General features: G+C 50.6%; 3 protein-coding genes across 6 annotated transcripts in view; 2 read left to right on the top strand and 1 right to left on the bottom strand.

Annotated features, from left to right (window-relative positions):
• Nucleotides 1–14: 14 nt before the first annotated feature.
• Nucleotides 15–2,219, top strand: ADPRM (ADP-ribose/CDP-alcohol diphosphatase, manganese dependent). Its single transcript, XM_049813084.1, has 3 exons — nucleotides 15–600; nucleotides 1,185–1,301; nucleotides 1,562–2,219. Exons 1-3 carry the CDS (start codon nucleotides 48–50, stop codon nucleotides 1,846–1,848), a joined length of 957 nt encoding a protein of 318 aa, XP_049669041.1. The 5' UTR covers nucleotides 15–47; the 3' UTR covers nucleotides 1,849–2,219.
• Nucleotides 2,220–2,750: 531 nt separating this feature from the next.
• TMEM220 (transmembrane protein 220) lies at nucleotides 2,751–8,748 on the bottom strand. Of its 2 annotated transcripts, XM_049813082.1 has the most exons (6): nucleotides 8,643–8,748; nucleotides 8,492–8,521; nucleotides 7,317–7,377; nucleotides 5,175–5,298; nucleotides 4,298–4,357; nucleotides 2,751–3,440 (listed from the first exon to the last, which is right to left on the bottom strand). In XM_049813082.1, exons 1-6 carry the CDS (start codon nucleotides 8,727–8,729, stop codon nucleotides 3,308–3,310), a joined length of 495 nt encoding a protein of 164 aa, XP_049669039.1. In that variant the 5' UTR covers nucleotides 8,730–8,748; the 3' UTR covers nucleotides 2,751–3,307. The 2 variants fall into 2 exon arrangements, with proteins under 2 accessions (XP_049669039.1, XP_049669040.1); XM_049813083.1 differs by lacking the exon at nucleotides 8,492–8,521 and having other exon boundaries at nucleotides 2,752–3,440.
• Nucleotides 8,749–17,587: 8,839 nt separating this feature from the next.
• Nucleotides 17,588–22,255, top strand: part of MAP2K4 (mitogen-activated protein kinase kinase 4) — a 104,358-nt gene continuing 99,690 nt past the window's right edge. For all 3 annotated transcript variants that reach the window (XM_049813074.1, XM_049813075.1, XM_049813076.1), the window contains exon 1: nucleotides 17,588–17,805. In XM_049813074.1, the coding sequence (XP_049669031.1) occupies nucleotides 17,706–17,805 (100 nt within the window). In that variant the 5' untranslated portion in view covers nucleotides 17,588–17,705. The remainder of the gene's footprint in view (nucleotides 17,806–22,255) is intronic.

Genomic DNA, 22,255 nt, shown 5'->3' on the forward strand with positions numbered 1-22,255 from the left:
TCTTCCGTGCCCGCCCCTTCCGTTCCCCTCACCCGGGAGCGGCCGCCATGGAGGCGGCGCCGCTCTTCTCCTTCGGTGTCATCGCGGACATCCAGTATGCGGATGCGGAGGACGGCTACGACTTCGGCGGGTTTCGGCGGCGGTATTACCGGCAGAGCCTTAACCTGCTGCGGGACGCTGTGGAAGCGTGGGCCGCCGAGAGACCGCCGCTCGCCTTCGTGCTGCAGCTAGGTGACAGCATCGATGGCCTCAACGCCCGCAGCGGCGAGGCCGAGGGCGCCTTGGAGCAGGTGCTGGCAGTGCTGGGCCGGCTGGCAGTGCCGGTGCATCACGCATGGGGCAACCACGAGTTCTATAACTTCAGCCGGGCCCGTCTGGTGCGCACCGGCCTCAACAGCCATCCTGCCAGGGCCATGGCCGACCCGCCAGCTGGGGACTGCCAGGCCTATCACTTCAGCCCGGCTGCACAGTTCCGCATTGTCGTGCTCGATGCCTATGACCTGAGCATCCTGGGCAGGGAGCCGGACAACCCCCGCTACCAGGAGTCCCTGCAGCTGCTGCGGGAGAAGAACCCCAACGATAATCTCAACAGCCCCACAGGTACTCCCCAGCTCGTCCCTTTAGCAGGGAGCACAGGCGGCTGAAGCTCTGCTTCCCAGAGCAATAAGGCAGCTCCCGGGGCTGACATCTGGTTGCCAGGGGGCTGAGGCATGTGCCCCATTTCTGCCGACCTCCTCTGCCTCCCTGCTGTCAGCTGAGAGCCAGTCGGTGGGTCTCCAGGTAGGCACAGGAGATGCTTCCCCATACCCGTCATGCTGCTCTGGTGCTTTAGGGACGGGTTTATGTTGTACTGTGTGCCCTGTAGTATCAGAACAAAAGGCAGCTGTTGGTGCAGCTGCTATTGCAGAGTGTCAGGTGATGCCCACCCTATCCCATGCTGGGTGGGCAGACCCAAGAGTGGAAGTGCTGTGCATGCAGCATGACCAAAACACTGACAAATAATTTTCTCTTGTTTGTCCAAGGAGGCTGGAGTTTTGAGCCAAGAGATGCAAAAAAAAAAAAAAAAAAAAAAAAAAAGGTTATAAGAGTAAACCATCTATTGTAAGCTGACTTTCATAAGACAAGCAAATAGGGGAGCCATGAGAGGTGTATGCACCTATGCCTAACCTTCTTCTTTCTTGCAGGACTCAAAGAACCTCAGTTTGTAGAGTTTAACGGAGGATTTAGCCAAGCCCAGCTAGACTGGTTCAATGAAGTCCTCAAGTTCTCTGATGAAAACCAAGAAAAAGTTGTAGTTATGGGTAGGTGGATATGGGGGATATATGGGGATATGTGCAAAAAAAAGTTATGTAGCCAATGTATGTTAGCTGAGGAAAATATTTAGTGGCTTTGTAGTTCCACTGAGGTGCACACATAACCTGTGAAGTAGGAGAATAGCAACCATGTCTCCCACTCAGGTGAGCTTTCTGTATACAGTTAGACGTCTGAACTTCCCAGCAATGAAGGTAGAGTTTGGTTACACTTAAAGTAGCTCTCCTGCTTCTTTCCCTCTCAACTGCAGGTCATCTGCCCATTCATCCAGATGCCTCAGACAGAGTTTGCCTAGCCTGGAATTACGAAGATGCTCTTTCGGTCATACACTCCCATCAGTGCGTGGTCTGCTTTCTTGCAGGGCACCTGCATGACGGTGGCTATTGTTTAGACTCTCATGGAGTTCATCATCTGACTTTGGAGGGGGTTATTGAAACTCCACCTGAAAGCAATGCCTTTGGAACTATTTATGTCTATGAAGATAAAATGATATTAAAGGGAAGGGGCAGAATTTCAGATAGAGTTATGCATTTCTGAAAATTGTAAGCAAATACAAATTTCTCTTCTTCATGAAGTACTCAGATAAAAAAGCAGGGGATTCAGCTTATTATTTGCTTGTAGAAAGATGTGCATGAGCTTTAACTCAAAAATTTTTCTCTTGGATACAGAATTTTAAAAATTATGTTTCTGTAAGAAAACAGACCTAGTTTCTTCATGGAGAATAGAGAAGGCCAGTAACCATGTTTGAAATAAATACACTTGAATGCAGAATGTTGACTTGAAACACCCAATCCTGACTGGATTGTTACTTACTGTGAAAAAAATGCAAACCGTATTATGAATATTGTCCAAAAAAAGCCACTTTTTTTACATCAGTCAGAATTAAAGCATGCAGAATTGTACCTGCCCAGCCACATTTCAATTTTTTTTTTTTTAACATAGTCAATAATATCTTATGTCTGGCAGAATTAGTCCACCCTGCAGCCTAATGCAGTCTTCTTAACACTGCTTTAAAATACTAAAGCAATCTTCAAAAAAAGCTAAGCCCAAGGAAAATGGACCATCTATGCTACATCATGTAATGCTGCAGATACACCCACTGGGATCTACGTGTGCACAGCTGTATTAGCCTGCAGCAGTACTGAGCAAAGAATCCCTAATGTAGATCTAAAGCATGTTGCTGTGCTGCACCTGGACCTGTTCTGGCTCTCTCCTAGCCAGCTTGCATGTCCAAGTATATTCACCTGTGCTTCCTTCTCCAGGATTAGTAGTGGTGGAACACGCTTACTGTCACTGGGCTGCTGCGTGGGTTCTGCTTTCAAGGACCAGAAATTCTATGAGAAGCAGAGTTGTGATAGTCACCACATCTGCTGGTGGCAGTCTTGAGTACCCATCTTGCAGAAAATAAAAGATACGGAAGCTTTCATGGAATTTTCTTTAGAAAAATAGTATTTATACATATATAAATCCAGTAATTTTCAGTTAAAGGTAATAGCAAAAGTATTTCTTCAGATACATTCTACATACGATTTTAGCATAGGAACAGAAATACAGACTGCTCAATTTTTCAGTTAGTTTCAATGGACTATCCAGGCAGATATCTGGACGTTTTATGGCTGTAAGTAGTCATTTATTGAAAGAAAGTTTTTGCTTTACTTTTCTGTTATGTTACAGAACAGCAGATTTCCCAAGGTACAAGGTGGTTGAAGAGTGATCCAAGGATGCCAGGGTATCTTGAATATACCATTAGAACACACATTAGATCAACAGTGCTTTGAAGATGTATGACCAAGCCAGCCGAACAACAGTTTCCATAGAAGAATTCTCCTCTCAGATTTGACAGTGTTCCTCAATTTTTTTAACAAACCTCAAACCACACTGCTGGAATCAGTCAGGCATTCTTGGGTCCTATCAAACTGATACTAACCTTTTGTTAAGAACCAAAAGCAAAGGCAAGTAAGGTCAGAATATTTATTCAATACTTTCTCCCACCCAATTAAATCACTGTTTTACAGTGCGTTGGCCAAGATGCTCGCATCTCTTTGTTCACATAAATGTACAGCCACAAAACAAATGGGAAGAGGGCAACCACAATTGCAGCAATCAAACGAACTCCAACCAGTGGATTCCTATAAAGAAGCAAATGCAACAGAGCTACTTCAAATCAGGCTGCTACAAAACATTCACACCTGGCTGCAGTTGAAAAAACAGCAGAGTCTTTGGCCACTTTAATGTAGCTCCTGTGGATGCACCAGCAGAGTCCTTTACTGGAGAGACACCACATGTCAGCAGAAAAAGTTTTTTCTGCCGCCTCAGGCTACATAAACCAGGTTAAAAAAAAAAAAAAAAGCGCCCTGCTTGCCCAGAGCATGTGACCTTGTGACATGTTTTCCCAACACGAAGGTACTGTTTGACAGATTGGGATTTTTCATGCTCCCAGCTAACAGGAATTTAGCAAAACTGCTGTAGCACAGTCCTCTGAAGAGTCTGGAGGGGAAAAGTGTGGAGGCACTGCAGCCAGGCAGCCACCCAGAGCCTTCTGCTAGCTTTGCCTGCATCACCCACCTGCTCCAGTGGATGCAGCGGACACCAGTACAGAGACACTCACTGTAAAGTTCTGTAAATTGGGAGCAATGGCAGAAATAGCTTTGCAGTTCAATAGCAGTTGTGGCCAACACTCACTAGCCTGTTCCACAGAAGGGGTGCACTGTCCTTAGGCAAAGGGAGAATGTCCCCTGCCCATTATGGCAGGGGGAGCAGGAAAAATGTTTCATGTAGCTTTACCTTCCCTGCACAGACTTTTATCTGTTCAAGATCCTACAGGCTGTAGCACCAGTTACTACTGCTTAGGTATCTGAGAAGGTTCAGACAGTGACATGAAACAGAAAAACAAGCTGCCAAAATCAACTGTGTGTTTTCAAGAAGCTAGTCACTAAATGTGAACATATGAATGGATTAAAAAAAAAAAAAAGGAAACAAAACTTACTTTGCTGAACTGCGACAAAGACTCATCCATATTGTAATAATCACCAGACCAAACAACTCTCTAAAAAGCCAAACAAAAAACAGATCAGAAAATAATACAAGCAGATGTTTACTTTTAAAAAATACAAATTTTGCCTCCAAAACAGTAGTGTCTGCCCTTTTGGAGAAGTTCAATGTATTTTACTAGGATTATAATCATAAAGGTATTTACATGGAGTAACTTTGCTTCCTACCACAAATCTATAAACACACAACCCATCTGTACAGCTGCAAAAATCCCTGCTTCCATTTTTTGTTCCACTACTAAACTTACATTCCACAGCACATTTCCCTCATTAACACAGAACAAAGCAGCATCCCAGTGTTCCAGACCATAAACAGCTGCAGTAGCTGCCAGTGCTTCACCTCAGTACCATGCAAGTACCCACTTCAGGCAAACGACCGAATGTCCAGGTGAGAAATCCTCCCTCCCCCTCAACCCCTGGCAGTTCAGAGGACTTAGCGGCCCAAGCCAGATAAACATGCATATGGCATCACCTCAAGAGTTTTTAAAACCTGAATTCCCATACAGGTCCAGCAAGAGAACACAAAGCTGTTTCACTGTACTAGTGCCCTGGACTTTGAAAGCAGAACTGCCCTAAATTAAATCTAACTGCCACAATCAGGCAAGTAATCACAACTGTTCACTCTCCCTTTAGCTCTTTTGTCCAACAAATCGCTGGTGTGGAGCACTATGGTCTCTCCTCCTTGGTTTGATTCCCCTGGACCAAGAGCACTCACTGCAACAGCCCAGCAAATAAAGTTTAGCAAGGTGACCACCAGAAGAAGATAGCCTGGCATGCTAATTCATGTAGGGGAAAATAAAAATCACTGCTTACCTGCCTTCCTCTTCGTGCAAAATGTTTCCTTGAGCATAAGCAAACAAAGAACAAGCCAAGGCAACGGTCCCAATAATACAACCAGCAGAATGAAGGTCACAGAGGCTCCTCCAAATGCCGTTATCTGAGGAAAAAAATAGACTGCCAGCAACTGCAACGTAGCATGAAGTAAACCCTATAAATCAAAAAGCAACTGAGTTGCTAAAAAAGACGCCTCCAGCAAACACAGGCATCTTAGGCAGGAAGATAGAATTAATACCAGCATCTTTATGACCACAGAGATCTGCTAGAAAGTGGTGTTGAAAATAAAACACTAGTGGGCTTGGGGCTTGCTTTCCTAGGAATGCAACTTCTTGGCAGCAGCACCTCAATGAAAACGGTTTCCTATTCTCTCCAGCAAACAAAACCATTCTATGATTCTATGAAAACAGGCTCCAGCATTCAACATGCATGGGAAAAAAATCACAAGGTGGATTACAAATGAAAGTTTTCTTAAGCAGGAGGAACAGCCTTTCCAGAGCTCACAGCCACAACCAGATGCTCAGCATGACCCCAGAGGATCACTGGAGTCCAGGGGAGCAAGCCCCAGCTCCCAGCCAGCTGGCAGGAGTACCGAGCGCCCACCACACCGCAGGGAGCATCTTCCCTCACACTCCCTGATAAGCCTCTGCCTGAGATTTTGCCAGTGATGATGAGCAACACTGATGACATGTCTGCCTGGGGACTGATGTTTTTAAACAGAGAAATACAGATATTTCAAATACTGTGTGAAATATCTGAATGGGCCCACAGATTCTTGTGGCTTTCCATGTCCATTCCCAGGGCCTCGTGGGGGAGAGGTGAGCAAACAACACGGGCAGTTCTCCCCGATCTCAGCAATGTCAATGGCAAAACCCATAAAGTTCAAAGCAGTCTTTTCTGGGCACTGACCCCTCCAGGCAAGCATTAAAGACGACAAGGTGCCAAAATTCAAGAGCTCAGTGTGACCCAATGTAGTAATTGATGCCCCGTTTTGCTGAACTTACTCCAGCTCAGCAGAGGCAGAATCTGGGTCTTCCATAGACTTGAATGGCAAATATCCCTTGGTGAATTTACGTAAATGTCCAGTTATACAATAGTTGTGCTATTTTAATCTTCATTTTCCACAGATCTTGGCACAAGTAACAAAAACCTACTTGAGACTTTAACATGCAGATTCTCTTGACCAACCAAATGCCATCATGTTGAAGCTACACCTATCACACAAATAAACCTCCCCTGAAATGTTCAAAACCACAGGCAACCAACCCTCACAGGTTTTGGCTTTATGAATGCTGCCATTTTATATGCTTAAGGTAGCCAGAATGCTGATGAGACTACAATGGTGTGATTTGTGACAACAGCATGCACTCTTGAAGATTTTCTTTTTTGACTTAAGTGTGGTTTTAGTTTATTCAGAGTAAGTATTCAGCCAGAAAAGATACAGTCACTTTTTGTATATAAAATGTCATTATTTAAAAATTATTTCTACTGGATGAAAATACAAAAAATGGAACTATTTTCTGGAGTCCTGGACCAAATCTGATGTGACTGATTGTCTCAACATATGATGTGGCATTTGCCTCCTTAGCATATACGCCCTTGGAAACTCAGCCACTGCACTGAAACCTCTAAACGTCCCCATTGCTGCCCATGCGCTTTGTGAGGTAGCTGCAATACTTGATACTGAACAAGACCTTTAGCTCTTTCAAAGGACTGTGCAGAGCCCAACTGCTCTTCTATAAGGTAGATAGGCAAAAACACAGATTTACAACAAGGAAACAAAGTGAATCAACGGGCTAACATCAACACCAAAGCCAGGTTCAGAGCATGCTCCCAGGCTTGTGCTCCACTCAGGCTTTGAGTGCCGGAATCAGGGTGCAACAGTAAGACCATCCCAGCAGCAGGCCTTCATGCAGGGCTCCTCTGTTCACCTGCAGCATGTCCAACCACGAGCACTGAACCAACGACCAGCTTTTGTAGAAGCAGGTCCCACAGCTTTTTGCCCTCAAAAGGTAATAGGACACGTTTCCACGTGGCCTGAACTTAAGCTGTGATTCAATTAAAAAAACTTCTGGGAGCAAAATTTGAGCAGAGACTCTGTTTTGCACGCCAGTATCATACCTGTTATTGAAGGCTTAACGCTGACAAGCAGCGTCAGGGCAGCTGGCATTAAGTAGACAACCTGTTAATGAAACATAAATCTACGTTGTAGCAAAACTTTGCGAGATAAGGAAGCAGAAGCCCCCATCCATATCAAGGCTGCTCCCCTTCACAGCAGTTCGTCAGATGCACAGGACAACTGCCAATCCCTCTCCCGGTGGCGTAACCTGGCACTGCTACTGCTCATCTTCACCATCACTACTCAAAATCCTGGACCATCAGCTGAGTGCCAGCCCTTGTTCCTCAGCTTCTGGGTTACCGAGTCCTTGCTGCCCAGCCAGCCCGCTGCAGAGTCCCTTGCGCTGCATCTTGATCCCCTAGAGAAAGCCCCTACAGGACCCCCCCCTCCAGGCCCCCCAAACCCTCCACTTGTACCAGGCGGCTCCCCTGGGAGCAGAAGCCCCCTTTGCTGCCACAGCGCAGCCCAGCCCTGCGCTGTCAGCTGAGCTCACCCGCACAAGGGATGTCCCACTGCACAAGGGACATGCAGGGGACAGCCCCTGCCACATTACACAGACATTCCCCCTTGCCACTCAGCTCCAAGCCCTGTGCACACCGGGCCAGGGCCACCGGGCTGTTCACCTGCCCGAGAAAGGGCTAGCAAAGTGGGCAGAGAAGAGGGTTTCCCCCTAGGTTTCCCCTGGAGGCTGAGGAAGCCCTGCCGAGTTGAGCGGAGACAGAAAGCAGCCCAGCTGGTGATTCAAGGCACAAAGAGGTGGCGATGGAGGCAGGAGGTCGCCCAGTCGGGGGGTCGAGCGCAGGGCAGGAGGAACGAGAGCAGTTTGGTGTGTTCTGCACAGGGAACCAATGCTTTGCGAGGGGCTGGTACAAATCTCGGGTGAAAGAAGGAAGCTCCTGGAAGCACGGTCGGATTTCAGCCGTCACTGCAGTAGACAGATTGTCTTCCCGCCGCCTGCTTGCTCTTCAGCTAAAAGCAGGGAGCCGGTTTCCGCCGGCGGCCCCGGTTCGGACCAGGCGCGGGGCGGATGGGTGCAGCGGAGTGATGCTGGGGCCACAGGGGCCCCCTCGGGGAAGGCGCCGGCAGGCGGAGCCGCAGCAGAAGGGCCGCCCCCGGCGCCCGTCCCCAGCGCCCGCCCCGCTCCAACTGCCCGGCGGGAAAGGCAGCTCGTACTCACTGTCCACAGCCCGGCGTCGGGGTCGTTCACCTGCAGCGAGGAGGCGCGCACTGAAACCCTACAGCCGCCGCCCCGGCCGGGGTCGCGCTCCGCGGGAGGGGACCGCAGGGGAGCCGCCTGCCGCCCCCAGCCCCGCCTGCCCCGCCCTCACCTGCACGGCGGCCGCCAGCCCGAAGAAGGCGGCCATGAAGAGGTTGCAGAGCCGCCACAGCCGCCGCGCCGCCCGACCACCCGCCATGGCCGCCGCCGGCACCGGCACCGCCTCCGCCGGGGCGGGACGCGGCCACGGGGGTGGGGCGGGGCCGGTGGGGCGGGGCCGGCGGGGGCGGGGTATCGCGGCAGAGAGGTCGCCGCGGGGGCGCCGGGGTGGTCAGTGTGGTGTGTTCCCAGTTACTGGGTTTTTTTCAGAGAGGATTGAAAAATGCTTGCTTTCAAAATCGAGCCAAAATACAGAACTGCGCGGCGCTGGTTGCAATACGCGTATTCCGGTAATGACAGGAAAGCCAGGGTTCTCCTGTCTTTCACCGGCTGTTATCACTGAACACGAGCCAGTCTGCACATAAACGGGTCATCCATCAGCGAGCTCCTCTGGCAAATAAGTCCCAGTACGTCCCGGGCTCCATGAAGAGAAGCGTGACCAGCGCATTGCAGGGAGTTATTATTCCCTCTTTGACCTGGCGCTGGTGTATCTGCAACTTTCGGTCCTGTCCAGGGTCCGCGGTGAGGAAGGATGTGGAAGGTCTGGACTGGGGTCCTGCAGACGGCGGCCAGGATGGTCAAGAGTCCAGAGAATGTGGCCTTTGAGCAGAAGTGGGCAAAGAGGAAGCAAAATCCAGTAATAATGTGTAACTGCCTGTGGGGTAGCTCCAGAGATGAGAGAGACATATTTTCCTTCTTGGCAAAAGATGATATAGCAAAGGGCAGTGGCCACAAATGGTGGCTTGGAAGGTTTTGACCAGACATTAGGGAAATATCCTCATCAGGAGGGTTGTGCGGCCTGCTGTGGGTGACCCAGACAGGCTGTGTGATCTCTATCCTTTGGGATTTCTAAGGCTTAACTAGACAAAGCCATGGCTCACCTGATCTGATGTTGTGACAATCTTGCTTCAGTTGGGCTGTTGGACTCGAGACCTCCAGCCATGCCTTTGTAGCAACATTTCCATGTTTCCATGATAACTCATGTACCTGAAAGAGAATTAGATCTTTGTCTCTGTGAATACATATGAACAAACTTGTACAGTAAAACTGGCAGGTAGTTATGCAAAAGTACAAACCCCTCAAGAGGGGCCCAGCAGTCCCTGCCTGAGCTGTTGCAGGAGTGCCCACCTCCAGCTCAGCCACAGCCTTGCCTGTGTTTGCCCCATGAAGCCTGTTGATCCAGTCCTTGACCCTTGGGCTGACTTCCCAGCTTGACGTCAGACCTGCCTCATCACCATGGATCTCACTGGTCATCACTGGGCTATGTTTGATGCTGGTTACCCCCCACTGGGCCTGATCCTGACCCATAGGTTGACTTTCCAGCTTGACCTCAGGCTTGCCTTGTCTCTGTGAATTTGGCTGGTGATCTGGGCTCTCGGTTGGATCTGTCTGCAGTCCCTGGGTCTGCCCTGCTTGCCCCATGCCAGGGCAGTGGGACGGGCCTTGCTTATGCTCTGTTGGCCATGGTGTGCCTCCTGGCTCCTGTTCCTTCGGGAGCAGCCGGCCCTCACTGCTCCCTGATGAGCATCTTGACCCAGTTCAGCACATGTGTGCTGGTGGCTGGGCAGGGCAGGAAGGTGCTGTCAGGGTAGCAGGGAAGGCCCAGAGTGCAGAACCCTGGTGCAGACTGGTTGAGGCTGTGGAGCTGCATCATCAGTCATCACAGTGGACTGATGGGTGCTGGGGCATGACTGAGCTCAGAGACCTCCCATGGAGGGGTTGGGAACAGCCATGGCTGTCAGTACAGCTGCAGATCAAACCGCTAGTGGTGACACTGATGGGCAGGGACCAACTGTTACTGCCGTTTTGAGGGATACCTCCGAGGTCAGGCAAGACTATGCAAGACTAGATATTAATTTTTCAGCATAGGCAAGGCAAAATAAGGAACCACTGCAAATCCTGCGGTCTGTGTCAAAACTAACTATGAACAGTGAAGTTTCCACTGAGTTTCTGTCCAGTCTGTCCTTATAGTCAAGAACCATCCTGTTTAGTTGCAAAGGACATTGTGAGCCCACCTCTACATCCAACCTATGTGTGAGAGAGATTCGTGTTTGTCACAGTTAACTTTGGCGGTAGGTATCTGAAAGGGTTTTTTTCTCTACTGTAGAAATAACTAAGCTGACTGAGAGCTGGCATGGCAGAAGAGAAGGATACGTCTCCAGAAAGGCCTCCTGTAACACAGCAAGAGTGAGCACCAACTCCAAGGATCCCCAGTGAGCTTGTCACAAGTGTCTTCTGTCTCCCAAGGGCCATGAACAGATGTGGCACTGGGTGTCACAGCTATGCCAGGGCTTGGAAATTTGGTGATGTTGAAGAACCATGGGTGTAGGGGAGGAATAGTCAGGAGTAAGAGGAGACTTCTTTCTTTTCCTTGCCAAGAGATTTGGATTTAAATGGGAATTTTTATAATGACTCAATGGTCTAGGATTAGTTTTGTGTTTAAGAGATTCAGTCTTCTCTGTTGTCTGGCGAACAAAAAAGGTGTTGCTCAGAAGCATAGTACTGCTTCATCATTTGCTGATCATTTATGACCAAAAGTGATGACTGGTGATGAATTGAAAGTGGGCCCTTTAGAAATGTTATATCTACCATATCCATCTACCAAACCTGAGTATCTGTCAGACAATTTCTCCCACTGATTTCAGCAACAGCGTAATACAGCCCTCTCAGCCCCCAACAAAATTAGGTCTTGCTGAACCATTATGTGGAGGACTTGTGAATGTGTCCACATTTGTGGAGAGGATTAATGCTCATCTTCTGTTATTTTTAACTGAGTCTTTCCTTAAGCAGGTTATGAGAGATGAAATTACTGCAGAGAAAGTCACAGAGAAGTAAGACCCATCTTTGTAAATGGCTGCCATTGTTACAGCTCCACTGAGTAGGCTGTATGGTTCATAATAATTGTGTTATTCTGTACATTAAACAACTGCTGGCAGCTGCAGGCAGAACAGCAGGCCATGTTCACTACAACTAAATCTCTCCCGACATTTAAATTGAGTCACATTCCCATCCCAAAGCCCAGGAAATTTAAACCACTGTCTACAGGTGCCCTTAAGAGTACAAATTTCCTATTTACAAGCACTCCAGGAAGGGACTACAAATGCTTAAAAGAAAGCTGGGGAACAACACTCCACATTTTGTTCTCCTCTTCCCAAACCCAGCCTGATGCATGGATGAGCAAGAGCAACAGTCCAAATGTCCCTGCAATTCCTCAGTAGGTCCCCATGGAGCTGCACTCCATCGCTAAGGCACCATGAACTACACCATACTCCTGGTTGAGTTTTTTAAGGAGGCAGGACTTCAGTGGAGAGCACTCAGTGATGTTTGTCTTCATGGTGTAACCTCTGTCCCCAGATCTTTAGTCCCTTCCCCTCACCTTGGTAGGAGCAGTGCTCTAGTAAAGAACCTAGTAACATGCTCTAGTAATGAATCACTTTCATGCTTTGTTTCTAGGTCAGCGATAGGCTTCTGAATGTATTTTCTAAGGGAGGGGAGGTATCTCTGGCTGGAAAACAGAAATGTCAAAGATTAAAAAGTAGCAGTAGTGTTAAGAATTGTGAGAAGAATGTAAGAGACTGTGTCTTTCATTAGAGTAATTTATATAATAGAAAAATAAAAGCAGAGAAGCCTTTCAGGCACACCAGCTCCTCTTCATGTGGGAAACAAAATTATGAATTACTGTCCATTTTTTCCAACTGTATTTGCTGATCTTGCAAAAAGAAAATTCAGTTGTGTTGAACTCCTATGACTCTTATTTGTCCGGTCACAGGTTATTGCACAAACCTGCACAGCCCACCTGGTTTCTGTGCCACGGCTGGGCTGCTGTTTGCCACACCACGTGCTGGGCTGGGCTGCAGGTCTGGAGGGGAGACTGCAGCTTCTGGAGAGCAGCTGTGGGAAACTGGTGGAGACTGGGAGAGAGGGAGAGAAACAGACAGGCTCCTCCTGGGCACTTGCAAGGGACGGCATGGAGGGTTTGGCAACCCTGTAAGCGAGCAAAGTTCAGTGACGCAAGAGCAAGAGCGGGCAAAAGGCCCATCTATCTCTTGTGAGGATAGGGTGGGAAGGAGGGGAGCAGTTTACCAACTGTGGTATCGGAATCTGTCTCGTTCTTTACTGCTCTAATTCAAAGGCAGTCGGGCTGTAGTGTGTTTCAGAAATGTAAAGGATTTTTAGTGTTTGGTGTGCTTACTGCAAAGAAGAGGTCGACACTGTTCACTTTAAAGCTTTACCAACTATCACAAGCACTTCCTATAAACACCCCCTCTCTGTGGACGGAGGACAGTTTGCAGAGAGTCTCCAGCAATACTGCTTTCTCCCATAAGAGGGAGGCCAAGAACATTTAGTACCCTTGAGTATAATTTGAGCTACTCGAAAATCAGTTCCTCAATATTAGATAAAACATTTTCCCTCCTTATGCCTCTCTGGAGTCTGCTACTTAGCCCATAGAAGCCCGAGCTTAACTTCAGTGAGAAAATGCCACCCATAAAGGACAGAGGCTTTCAAATGAGAGTGCTGCAGGTATGAACCCAGCAGCCAAGCTGTGATATTGGGAGAACCAGGCTGGTTCCCAAGCGCCTGTACCAGAGATGTTACTGCAACATTGCCATAGTCACCCATCCTAGTGACCCAATCCATAACAGCGCTCAACCTCGTGGACACTGATGCTGCTGCCATGAGTGACCACAGATTGGTTTTGATTGGATCAAAACTGGTTAAGAGGCTCCAGGTGGACAGGTGAAGGGCTTGGGGCCTATGGTGTGTTCCTGGCCCCAGGACCCTGACTGCAATTCAAATAGGGACACCTGCAGATAAATGCATGGTTACACAGGTGATATTGCCAAAAGGGCTTTGGTTTTAGTTGCTTTAACTGGTGAGTCAGGTGCCATGAACAGGGAAGGATGGAGCCCACCTTACTGAGACGGGGAGGAGCCGAATGTTCACTAACTTCAGGGGATACATGTCTAAAGTGTTCAATAGATTGCCCTCCTTCTTGTCCTTATTATAATCCTTTATTAACAACCTTCTTCCTACCTCATTAGTTTTATAGAGCTCACCCAAACTGATCTTGTTTATGCTTTGTCAGCTGCTTTCTTTAATCCTAATTTAAATTCTCAATTCCCAGGAAAGTTCTGGAACAACTTGTTAAACAAGGCACTTGTATGCACCTAGAGTACACCAAGGGGATAGACAACAGCCACCGTGAACTCATCAGGAACAAATGCTGACAAACCAGTCTGATGTCCTGGTAGGGCACAATTTTTTAGGTGTAAAGTGAAAAATAGCAGATGTCATGTATGTTGACTTTAGGAAGGTTTTTAACACTGGCTATTAAAGATGACCACATGGTGAGTGCAAAACTGGTGAGATAATTGTACCTCAAGTGCTAATTATCAGTGGTTGTCAAAATGGAAGGACATATTGATGGGATTTTTGCAGGGGTCCATTCTGACACCAGATCTTTTTAATTACTTCAGTTAACAGCCTGGATGATTAACACCCATGAGTGCCTTATTAAACCTGCAATTACTCCAGGCTGTGAAGGACAACAGAATTCAACACTAGGCTGACAAACAGGAGAAATGGGCTGAAGCCTATAGGGCAAAATTCAACAGGTACGACTTTGATCATTACCTTTATGAACAGTGAGCAATACAAATACAAGTGAGGGAACTGAGTGGATGCAGTTTTTCAAAAAAGAGTACAAGGTATAATGGAGAGCAAACTGAACACCAGCAATGGAAAAGGCAAACACCACTCTGCAGCATATGAGCCAGGAGCATAGCCTCCAAGACAAGCTGGAGTAATATGCCTAGCTTGGGACACTGTGCTTCAAAAAATGCAGATCAACAGAGAAAAAAAAAGTCAAGGAGGTCAGTGAGGATACTGGGAGGCACAGAAAACATGAAGAAAAGCTGAAATAATCAAGTTGATGTAGTCTGTAGAAGGGAATGCTAGAGCAAGGAGGGGAAGGGAAATATTACAGTCATCAAGTGCCCAAGAGGTCATTTCAAAGAAGGCCACGGCCATAACAAACAGGACACAATATAAAGGATTTCAGCTCAGACGAAAAAAAGCTTAAGTTAGGCTTTCAGGTAATGTCAGAAGTGTGCCAGAACAGATCGCTGGGGGATGGTGCAGTCTCCATCACTGGAGGTCTTTAAGGACAGGTTTCACAAACATCTCTCAGGACAGGTTTTGTTGATCCTCCCAGATTTGCAGTGTGGGGTGGGGGAAGGATAAACAGTATGATTTTACCTAATTGTAAGCAAATCACATGCAGGTGGCACAAAGCAGAGGGGGAAAACAGCTGTCAGCTGCTGCCAGTAGGCACTGGTTTTCTGTATCACAGCTTGCAAAATGCCAGCTCTGGACCTGCACTCTTGGTTAGGGCAAGAGAGAACGCTTAAGCAAGAGAGGGAAGAGAAAAGAAAGTTGAGGAACTTGAGGGCCTGAGGAATGTCTTTTGTGTCAGGAACTGGACTGCACCCCCCTCCCAAGAAGTTTAACCCTCAGTATTTAAGGCCAGTTTGTTGGTGAGAGCAAGCAGTTGAATAAGCACGAGGTGGCTTTGGAGCACTTTGAGAAAAAGCTCGAAGAAGCCTGGGGCGGGAAGAAACCACTCTTCACTCTTTTGTCTTGGGAGCTGTTTTTAGCCAAAGCTTTTGCTCTGGTTACCACCTAAGCTATGTTACAGCTGTGTTGCTGCTGTGCCTGGCCCTGTCCTGGGGCCATGAGCTGGGCCCTGACCTGGGGACTTAACCTCAGACCTACCTTATTGCTGTAGACTTGTCTGGAGTCCAGGCTGAACCTGGTTACTGCTACAGGACCTGCCCTGCTTGCCTTGCTCAGGTCTGGGCTCTGGCTGGTGAGGCCGCTGCCCGTCCACCGTGTTATGCTCCACTCCCATGACTCCTTCATTGCAGAGCAGCTGCCCTTGGTGCTCTCTGGCATTATGTAGGTGAAGATATAGGGTTGGGATCCCGCTTTGTGCTATGTATTGAGGTGTCCCATATGGGAGTATGGGAGGAGAGGATAAGGGCACACCTTCACCTGCACACGTGTGCATGTGGGGCTTGCGGTCTTTGTTACAGGCTCTGCCAGGCACTGGTGCTGATGGTAACCACCCACTGTGCCCACAGAAACCACAGTCAGGAAGGGCTGTTCCTGTGGGAAGAAGCTCTGGGTGCAAGGGCTTCCTGCACCTCTCCAGCCAAAGCCGTGGAGGGGACAGACTGTATGTGGCTTTGAAAGAGTTGGCAATGTCCCCAGAGATAGCAGAGGCCAGAGTGGGACAGAGTAGGGTAGCAGCCTAAGTTTAAACCCAGCAAACAGGTTACTGAGATTTTGGCCTGAGTGTGTGAGGAGGTGATGGTGTTCCCCAAGGCAAAGGAAAGCTGCGTCCCTGACAGGGAGGAAGATGACTTTGCTGGACTAGCAGGAGTTAGGAGGATAGAGCGGAAAGAGGGGGATGGTGAGGACCAGCTCTGCCCCCTTCTCCCACCTCCTGACAAAGGGGAGCTCTGCAGAGCGGGAAATATTCACTGGAGAGCAGGGTTTGGGTAGAAGGCTGGGTTCCTTCTGTGCCCCAGGAAGGAGTACTTGGGTCTCAGCCCATCTCCCTGACCCCATGTGCAGCTGAGCAGGGAAACCAGAAGACTCTAGGATGGGAGAAGATGCTTTCCCAAGCTCAAAGCATGAGAGGAAAGTAAAATCGTGGCCTTAACACGAGGCGAGATAAATAAACACGAGCTGAGCTGAGGGAGAAAGAAGAAAAAATGAAGGCCAGAAGGGGAGGCAGCTCCTGCCCCAACCTCTTTGCCCCATTGCATTTGCACTTGCACAAAGGGTAATGGTTGGCAGCTTCTGGAGGCACATCCAGTGGATGTTGAGGTCTTGAGGTGTTTGCTCTGTCACTACCTTCATGAGAAGCACGGAGAAGCCTGGGCAATGGAGGAGCAGGGAAAGGGTCTGCATGCTGCTGTTTAGCACTTGGGCGTCCAGCTCTTTCATCAGTGGATCTCAACTCATAAAGGAGGTCAATATTATTTCTGTTACACAGATGAGGAAACAAGGACCCTTGTAGGTGAAGGGACTTGCCCAAGTCACGCGGCAGGCTGGAGAGAGAGCCCTGTGCCTCTGGGGGACCCGTTTCACTGCTCCAATTCCTGGCATGTGGTGTCCCTACAACTGAGGCTGTAAGCTTGCTGGAGTTAGAGGTAGGATCAGAAACGATGTGCTGGAATGAACAGCAGTGGCTAAGGGAGGAAAGAAAACGTGGAGGAGACTGATGGTGGCAGAAAGGGGACGATGGCCTGGGTATCACAGAAAACAGCGGAGGAAGTTGTGCCCTGTGGTGGCCAGGGAAGAGGTCTCGGGGAAGACATGAGAAGTTTGCAAGCAGCTGCTTGTGTGGGAGGAAAAGTCATGGGTGAAGACAAGAAATCCGACCAACTGCCGGCCCTCAAGAGGCCTCCCCGGGCACAAGGAGGAGAGCAGATGGTCGGGCACCCCCCGTCGAGGGGGCTTGCCGGGGCAAAACGCGTGGGACACGCCATGGCACGGGGGCCCCAGCACGGTGCAGGCCTCCCGGGGGAAAGCCGTGGCCCCCAGAGGGGCTGGGGGCGAAGGCGGCGGGCGATGCCCCTCCCGCCTGAGGCAGCGGGAGCGGAGCGGGGCTGCCGGCGACGGGCTGGCGACCGCGGCGCCGGGGACGCGCGACTCCCGCGGCAGGCAGCGCAGCGGGGGGCCCGGGCGAGCAGCGGCCCCGGGGGCTCCCCCTCCCTCCCCGCGGGAGGCAGCGCCCGCGCCCGCCCCGCCGCAGCGGCTGCCGCAGGGCGCCGGGGCTGCGGGCGCCCCGCCTGGGAGGGGTTAAGCGGCGGCCCCAGCCCGGGGGCGGACGGGGCGGCTGCGGCGGCGGCGGCGGCTGCTATACGGCGGCGGGGCTCTAGGTGTCCTGCCTGGGAGGGTCCCTGCTGCATTGCAGCCGCCGCGCTGCTCCCTCTCCGCGCACACAATGGCGACTCCCAGCCCCAGCAGCGGCTCCGGCGCCGGCGGCGGGAGCGGGCCGGGCCCGGGCGGCCCGCAGGCGCACGCCGCCGCCAGCAGCATGCAGGGTAAGCAGCCCCGCGCTAGGCCGCGGCCGGGCCGCCGCCGCTTCCGGGCCGGGCGGCGCAGCCCCGCGCTAGGCCTCGCCGGGCCGGGCCCCGGGAGCGCGGTGCCCGCCGCGGGTCTCGCCCTGCCCGGGCCGAGCGCGGCGGCGGCGCCGCCGGGCGGGCGCTCCCGAGGGCGGACCCCCGAGCGGGGGTGTGTGGGGGGTGGGTGGCGGCGCCGGCTGCCCGGTGGCCCCCGCGCTGGGCCGCGGGCGCGGGCGGGCCGCGGCTCCGGGCACCCCGCCGGGGCCGGGGCGCTGCCCGCGGGAAACACACGCCGCGGCCTCTCGGCGCGGCCCCGGTTCGCCGCGGGGGGAGCGGCGGGGACCTGAGCCCGGCCCCGGCGGGCCCCGCTCCCGGCCTGCCCCGTCGCTCCCCGTGGCTGCCGCCTCCTGCCGCGCCCGGCGGGCTCCCCGGGAGGAAGGGCGGCCCTGCCCGCCGCCGCGGCGCTGCGCCGGGGCACGCCGAGGGGAGCGGAGCCCGCCTCGGAGCTCTGCCCGCGGCGGGGGCCGCGTCGCGCCGGACGGCAGGAGGGAGCCGCGGAGCGGGACAAAGGCCGGCGGAACGCGGCTCCGGCTTCTCCCGGCCGGGGACGATTTTGCGGCCTCTCCGGGGTGACCTGCGCAGGCCGTGGGCTGCAGCAGCAGCAGCAGCCCGGAGGCGGCTGCGGGGGGGGGAAAGGGCGTCGGGGGCGGCCTGTCCCCTCGTTGGGAGCCTCGCGGTGCTGCCCGGGACGCGGCCCCGGGCGGGGTGGGAGCGGGCAGGCGGCCGGGACAGCGCTTCTGAGCGCGGCGGCCTGCGGCTGGACGGCCGGGCCCGGAGCCGGTGCAGCCCCGGCTCTGCTCGGCGCCCTGCCTCGGTGCGCCGTCGTCCTCGTCCCTCTGCGTGCGTTGAGGTTCTGTTCTCAGGGCAGACGTTGAAGTAAGAACAGTTCAGCGGCGAACTTCTGGTTCGGTTTTGTTTCATTCGGGTGGAAATTTACAGTGTTCCAGCAGGGTCATGTTGCCAGGGTTCCCGCCTGCACTTGTTGGTGGTTGAGTCTTGCAAAAACAGTGGATATTTATGTTTCAGGAGATCCGCAGCAAACACATTTCGAGTTTTTCCTTTGAAGCTAGACCACTGAAAAATACTCGCTGCTTGAACAGCGTTTTAGGCTTCATTAGGCTGAGGAGATGCAGTACTAGTTTATTTATGTTAATTTAATACAGAGGTGGTAATACTAAAGAAGCTGTTTACCCTGTTTTGGGAACTCTTTATTTTTTTAATAGAAGAAGGAAAGGTCATGTTCTCTGTGAGATGTGCAAGCACTCTCAGCAAATAATGTTTGTCATAGTTGTTCGCTATAGTCTCTGTTTAGTCCTGCTAGGACTCTGGGCAGAGAACTGATGATACAAACTAAAGAGTTTGGTATATTTGGAATAAAAAGGTGAATTTTTGCTCTTGGCAGCTTCTGCTGTGTGAAGCTCTTGTGCTTGCTAGATGAAGGGGTGTGTGTGTACCTGTTGGGCTCTGGGAGGGTGGTATTATCCATGTTTACAACACCTTTCAAAAACCAGAATCCCAAAACTTTTAAATTAAATGCATGGATTAAAACCTTGTCTGTGATACACCAAGGTGGTTGTGATAAAAGAAGAAATAGCCTTCTTGCAGTGCAGTTACAACTCTCTGTGTTGCCCCTTGTATTTCCACCTGACCCCTGTTTTTCATATTTATCATCATTCCCCTGAATCCTGTGTATCTTCAGGGCTGAGAGTTGGTTTTGCACCCTGACTCCAGAACCTGTGATGCCCTGTAAGCTTGTGATGATGTAGCATCTGCATCCTTTCTCCAGGTGGAGGAAGGGCACTTGTTTCTGTTGTAGTTGTTTTAAAGTGGCTATTTAAATATGAATTCAGGACAACAGGGCCAGTTTGATGATATGCAAGTGCTTGTGGTGAAAGCTGGTGTTAGGGTGTTTTTTGTTAAGGTAACAGATGAGTGTTGCGCCCTGGGAGGAGCTGAGTGTAGGATTCTGGGTGGGCTCTGGAGGAGCAGGTTGCTGTGGCAGCGATGGTGAAGGCAGGTTCCTGGAACCAGCAAAAAACTCCATCCCAGGCTGGGATCCCTCTGCTGCTGTGTGACCGCCTGTGCAAAGCCGAGGGAGTCTGTGGGTGGGATGGGAAGGATCTGGACGTGTCTGATGGTGGTCTGCAGTCTGCCAGGGCAGGTCTAGCTGCTCTCAGAGGTGCACCATGGCCTCGCCCCCGGCACATGTTCAGCTCTCGCTGGCTCCCTGCTGATGCCAAGGTAAGCTGAGCTGTAGCAAAGAAAACCCACCAAAAATTGGCCAATTTTCCGTAGTTCGGGTGCCCAGCGTTTGCTCATGGTGGGGTTGGGCAAGCACTGGTGCAAGGGAGGTGTGGGAATGTATTGCTGGGTGGGGAGAAAAGTAGGTAGGACTGCGTCAGTGTTGATTTAATTGGCTTAAACGGTATGGTGAGGTGGAACAGGGAAGTTATTAAGCTGGAAACAAGTAATTATATTTAAAAAAAAAAAAAAGTTTTGCTCAGTTAATTTTCAGCCAGAAATACTCTCTGATCCAGCTTGTGCAACTGCTGCTGCGAAGGAGGTGGTGGGAGTGGGAGAGGGTGGGACAACTCTGGCCATGGCAGTGCTCCTCCGGACAGCGATCCATTGCTTTTGGAGACCATGCCCAGAGGACACGTGCTTGGGCAAGCTGGCCTGAGGTGACAGCCTCTTGGAGGGGTTTTCTGTTTCGGTGTGGGGGCTGATGGTTTTGTAAGGAGTATCTGCTGTCAGGAAGTTTGGCAGGCGCTGGGGATAGGGGGAAGGTGGGGGTGATGGTACAGGGGAGAAGTCTTCATGGAAATTGAGGCCTATCACGTTGGTGTCTGGAGCTAGGGCAGCAGATCAGAAGGTCTCTACAGGCCACTCTGTTTTGTTTTCAATTTGATATCCTACAGTGTTTTTGTTGCACACAGGCTAAAGCCCCTCCAGGTGACAATACTGAGACAAAGGGACACCTAGCTGTCCTTACGCTGGGCTTATTGTGCAGCCATGGCCCTCAAGCCTTGCGATCAAGCAAGGGGTTGCTTCAGGTCTCCTCACGCTTAGTGTTCTGCATGCCCCAGCTTCATGCTCATCTTCTCCTGGCTAAATGCATCAGCTGTTCATGCCCATGAACTTGGGAGCTTCATTTTTTTCCCAAAGGGTCCCCCTGGCCAGTGCAGTTGATGGTGCCGTGTTTAAGGCAACATTGACAGCTCAGAGACAAAGGAGAACTGGAATTCTAAGTACTGAAAATATAGCCTATTTCATAATTTTTGAAATTTTTATTAGTTGTGTGCAAACTGAAGTCTGTCTGGATGCTGGTGACTGCTGGTGTGAAGAATTGTCCTCCTTAGTTATGTGTAAAGTTAAAAGTCCAGAAGCAGTCCTGCATATTTAGTGTCCTGGATGTTTTGCGGAGAAAACAGAGATTCTGTGGGAAGTAGGATATCCCACTTTGACAGTGATTTAAGAAAAAACAACACTCAGACTGTAATTGGAGCAATTTTGCATTTGTCTCATGGCCAAAATTAGTTATAGTCTTTACTGCTGACATTATGTAGAAAATTGTCAGTTGAAGAATGGTGGTGTGAAATCCAGAAATGTAATTAATTCTAAGGCACAGGAAGAATTTTGATTCTAATTGCAACCTGTGGAGTCACTTGTCCTACCTCCAGTGCCAAGCAGGAGCAGGAACTGCTTAAAACTGGCTGGTACAGATTCAGCTCCTGTGTTTAGAATTCAGGAAGACTGGAGGCAACTGGGACTTCTCGAAGTACTTGCTGCTTGGTATGCTCTGGTGTCTTTCAAAAGCAAAGCATACATACTGTATATGTTTTTTCAGAGTGTATGTGATGGTTCAGATGTGTTGGGTGGGAATTCCTGACCTGTTCAGCTGGAATTTGGGATTCTCAGTTACCTTCACATGCATGGTCCTGCCTGCTCCCCCATTGAGGCCTTTGTCCTCTCTACCCCACTCCAGCCATAACCTCTCTGTTTTTAGCAAAAATCAGAGTGAGTCCATAGCTGGTTAGAGAATTGTCTGTGGGTATGAGGCAAGGAACCTGGGCAGAGAGGTTGCCAAGGTGCATCTGAGTGCATCAAGAGACTGTCTAGAGTCCCACTCTCGCCCTTGGATGCCATTCAGGACATCAGTGACATATTGGAGTTGGGAGATGGGTTTCTGCCTATGTACGAGGAAGCTCTGCCCTGTACCTTTCTCTGCCTGGTGGAAAAGAGCTTCTGAGAGGCTTTTTGAGAGGTCAAAAATTGTTCATGTTTGGCAGATGACTTAATTGGTGAACACTGTGAAGGACTTTGTCAGTCACTGTGGTCAGATGAATTTGGCGACAGTGTGTAATCTATG

The sequence above is a fragment of the Accipiter gentilis genome, chromosome 10 (genome assembly GCF_929443795.1).
Source record: "Accipiter gentilis chromosome 10, bAccGen1.1, whole genome shotgun sequence".
Lineage (NCBI taxonomy): Eukaryota > Metazoa > Chordata > Aves > Accipitriformes > Accipitridae > Astur > Astur gentilis.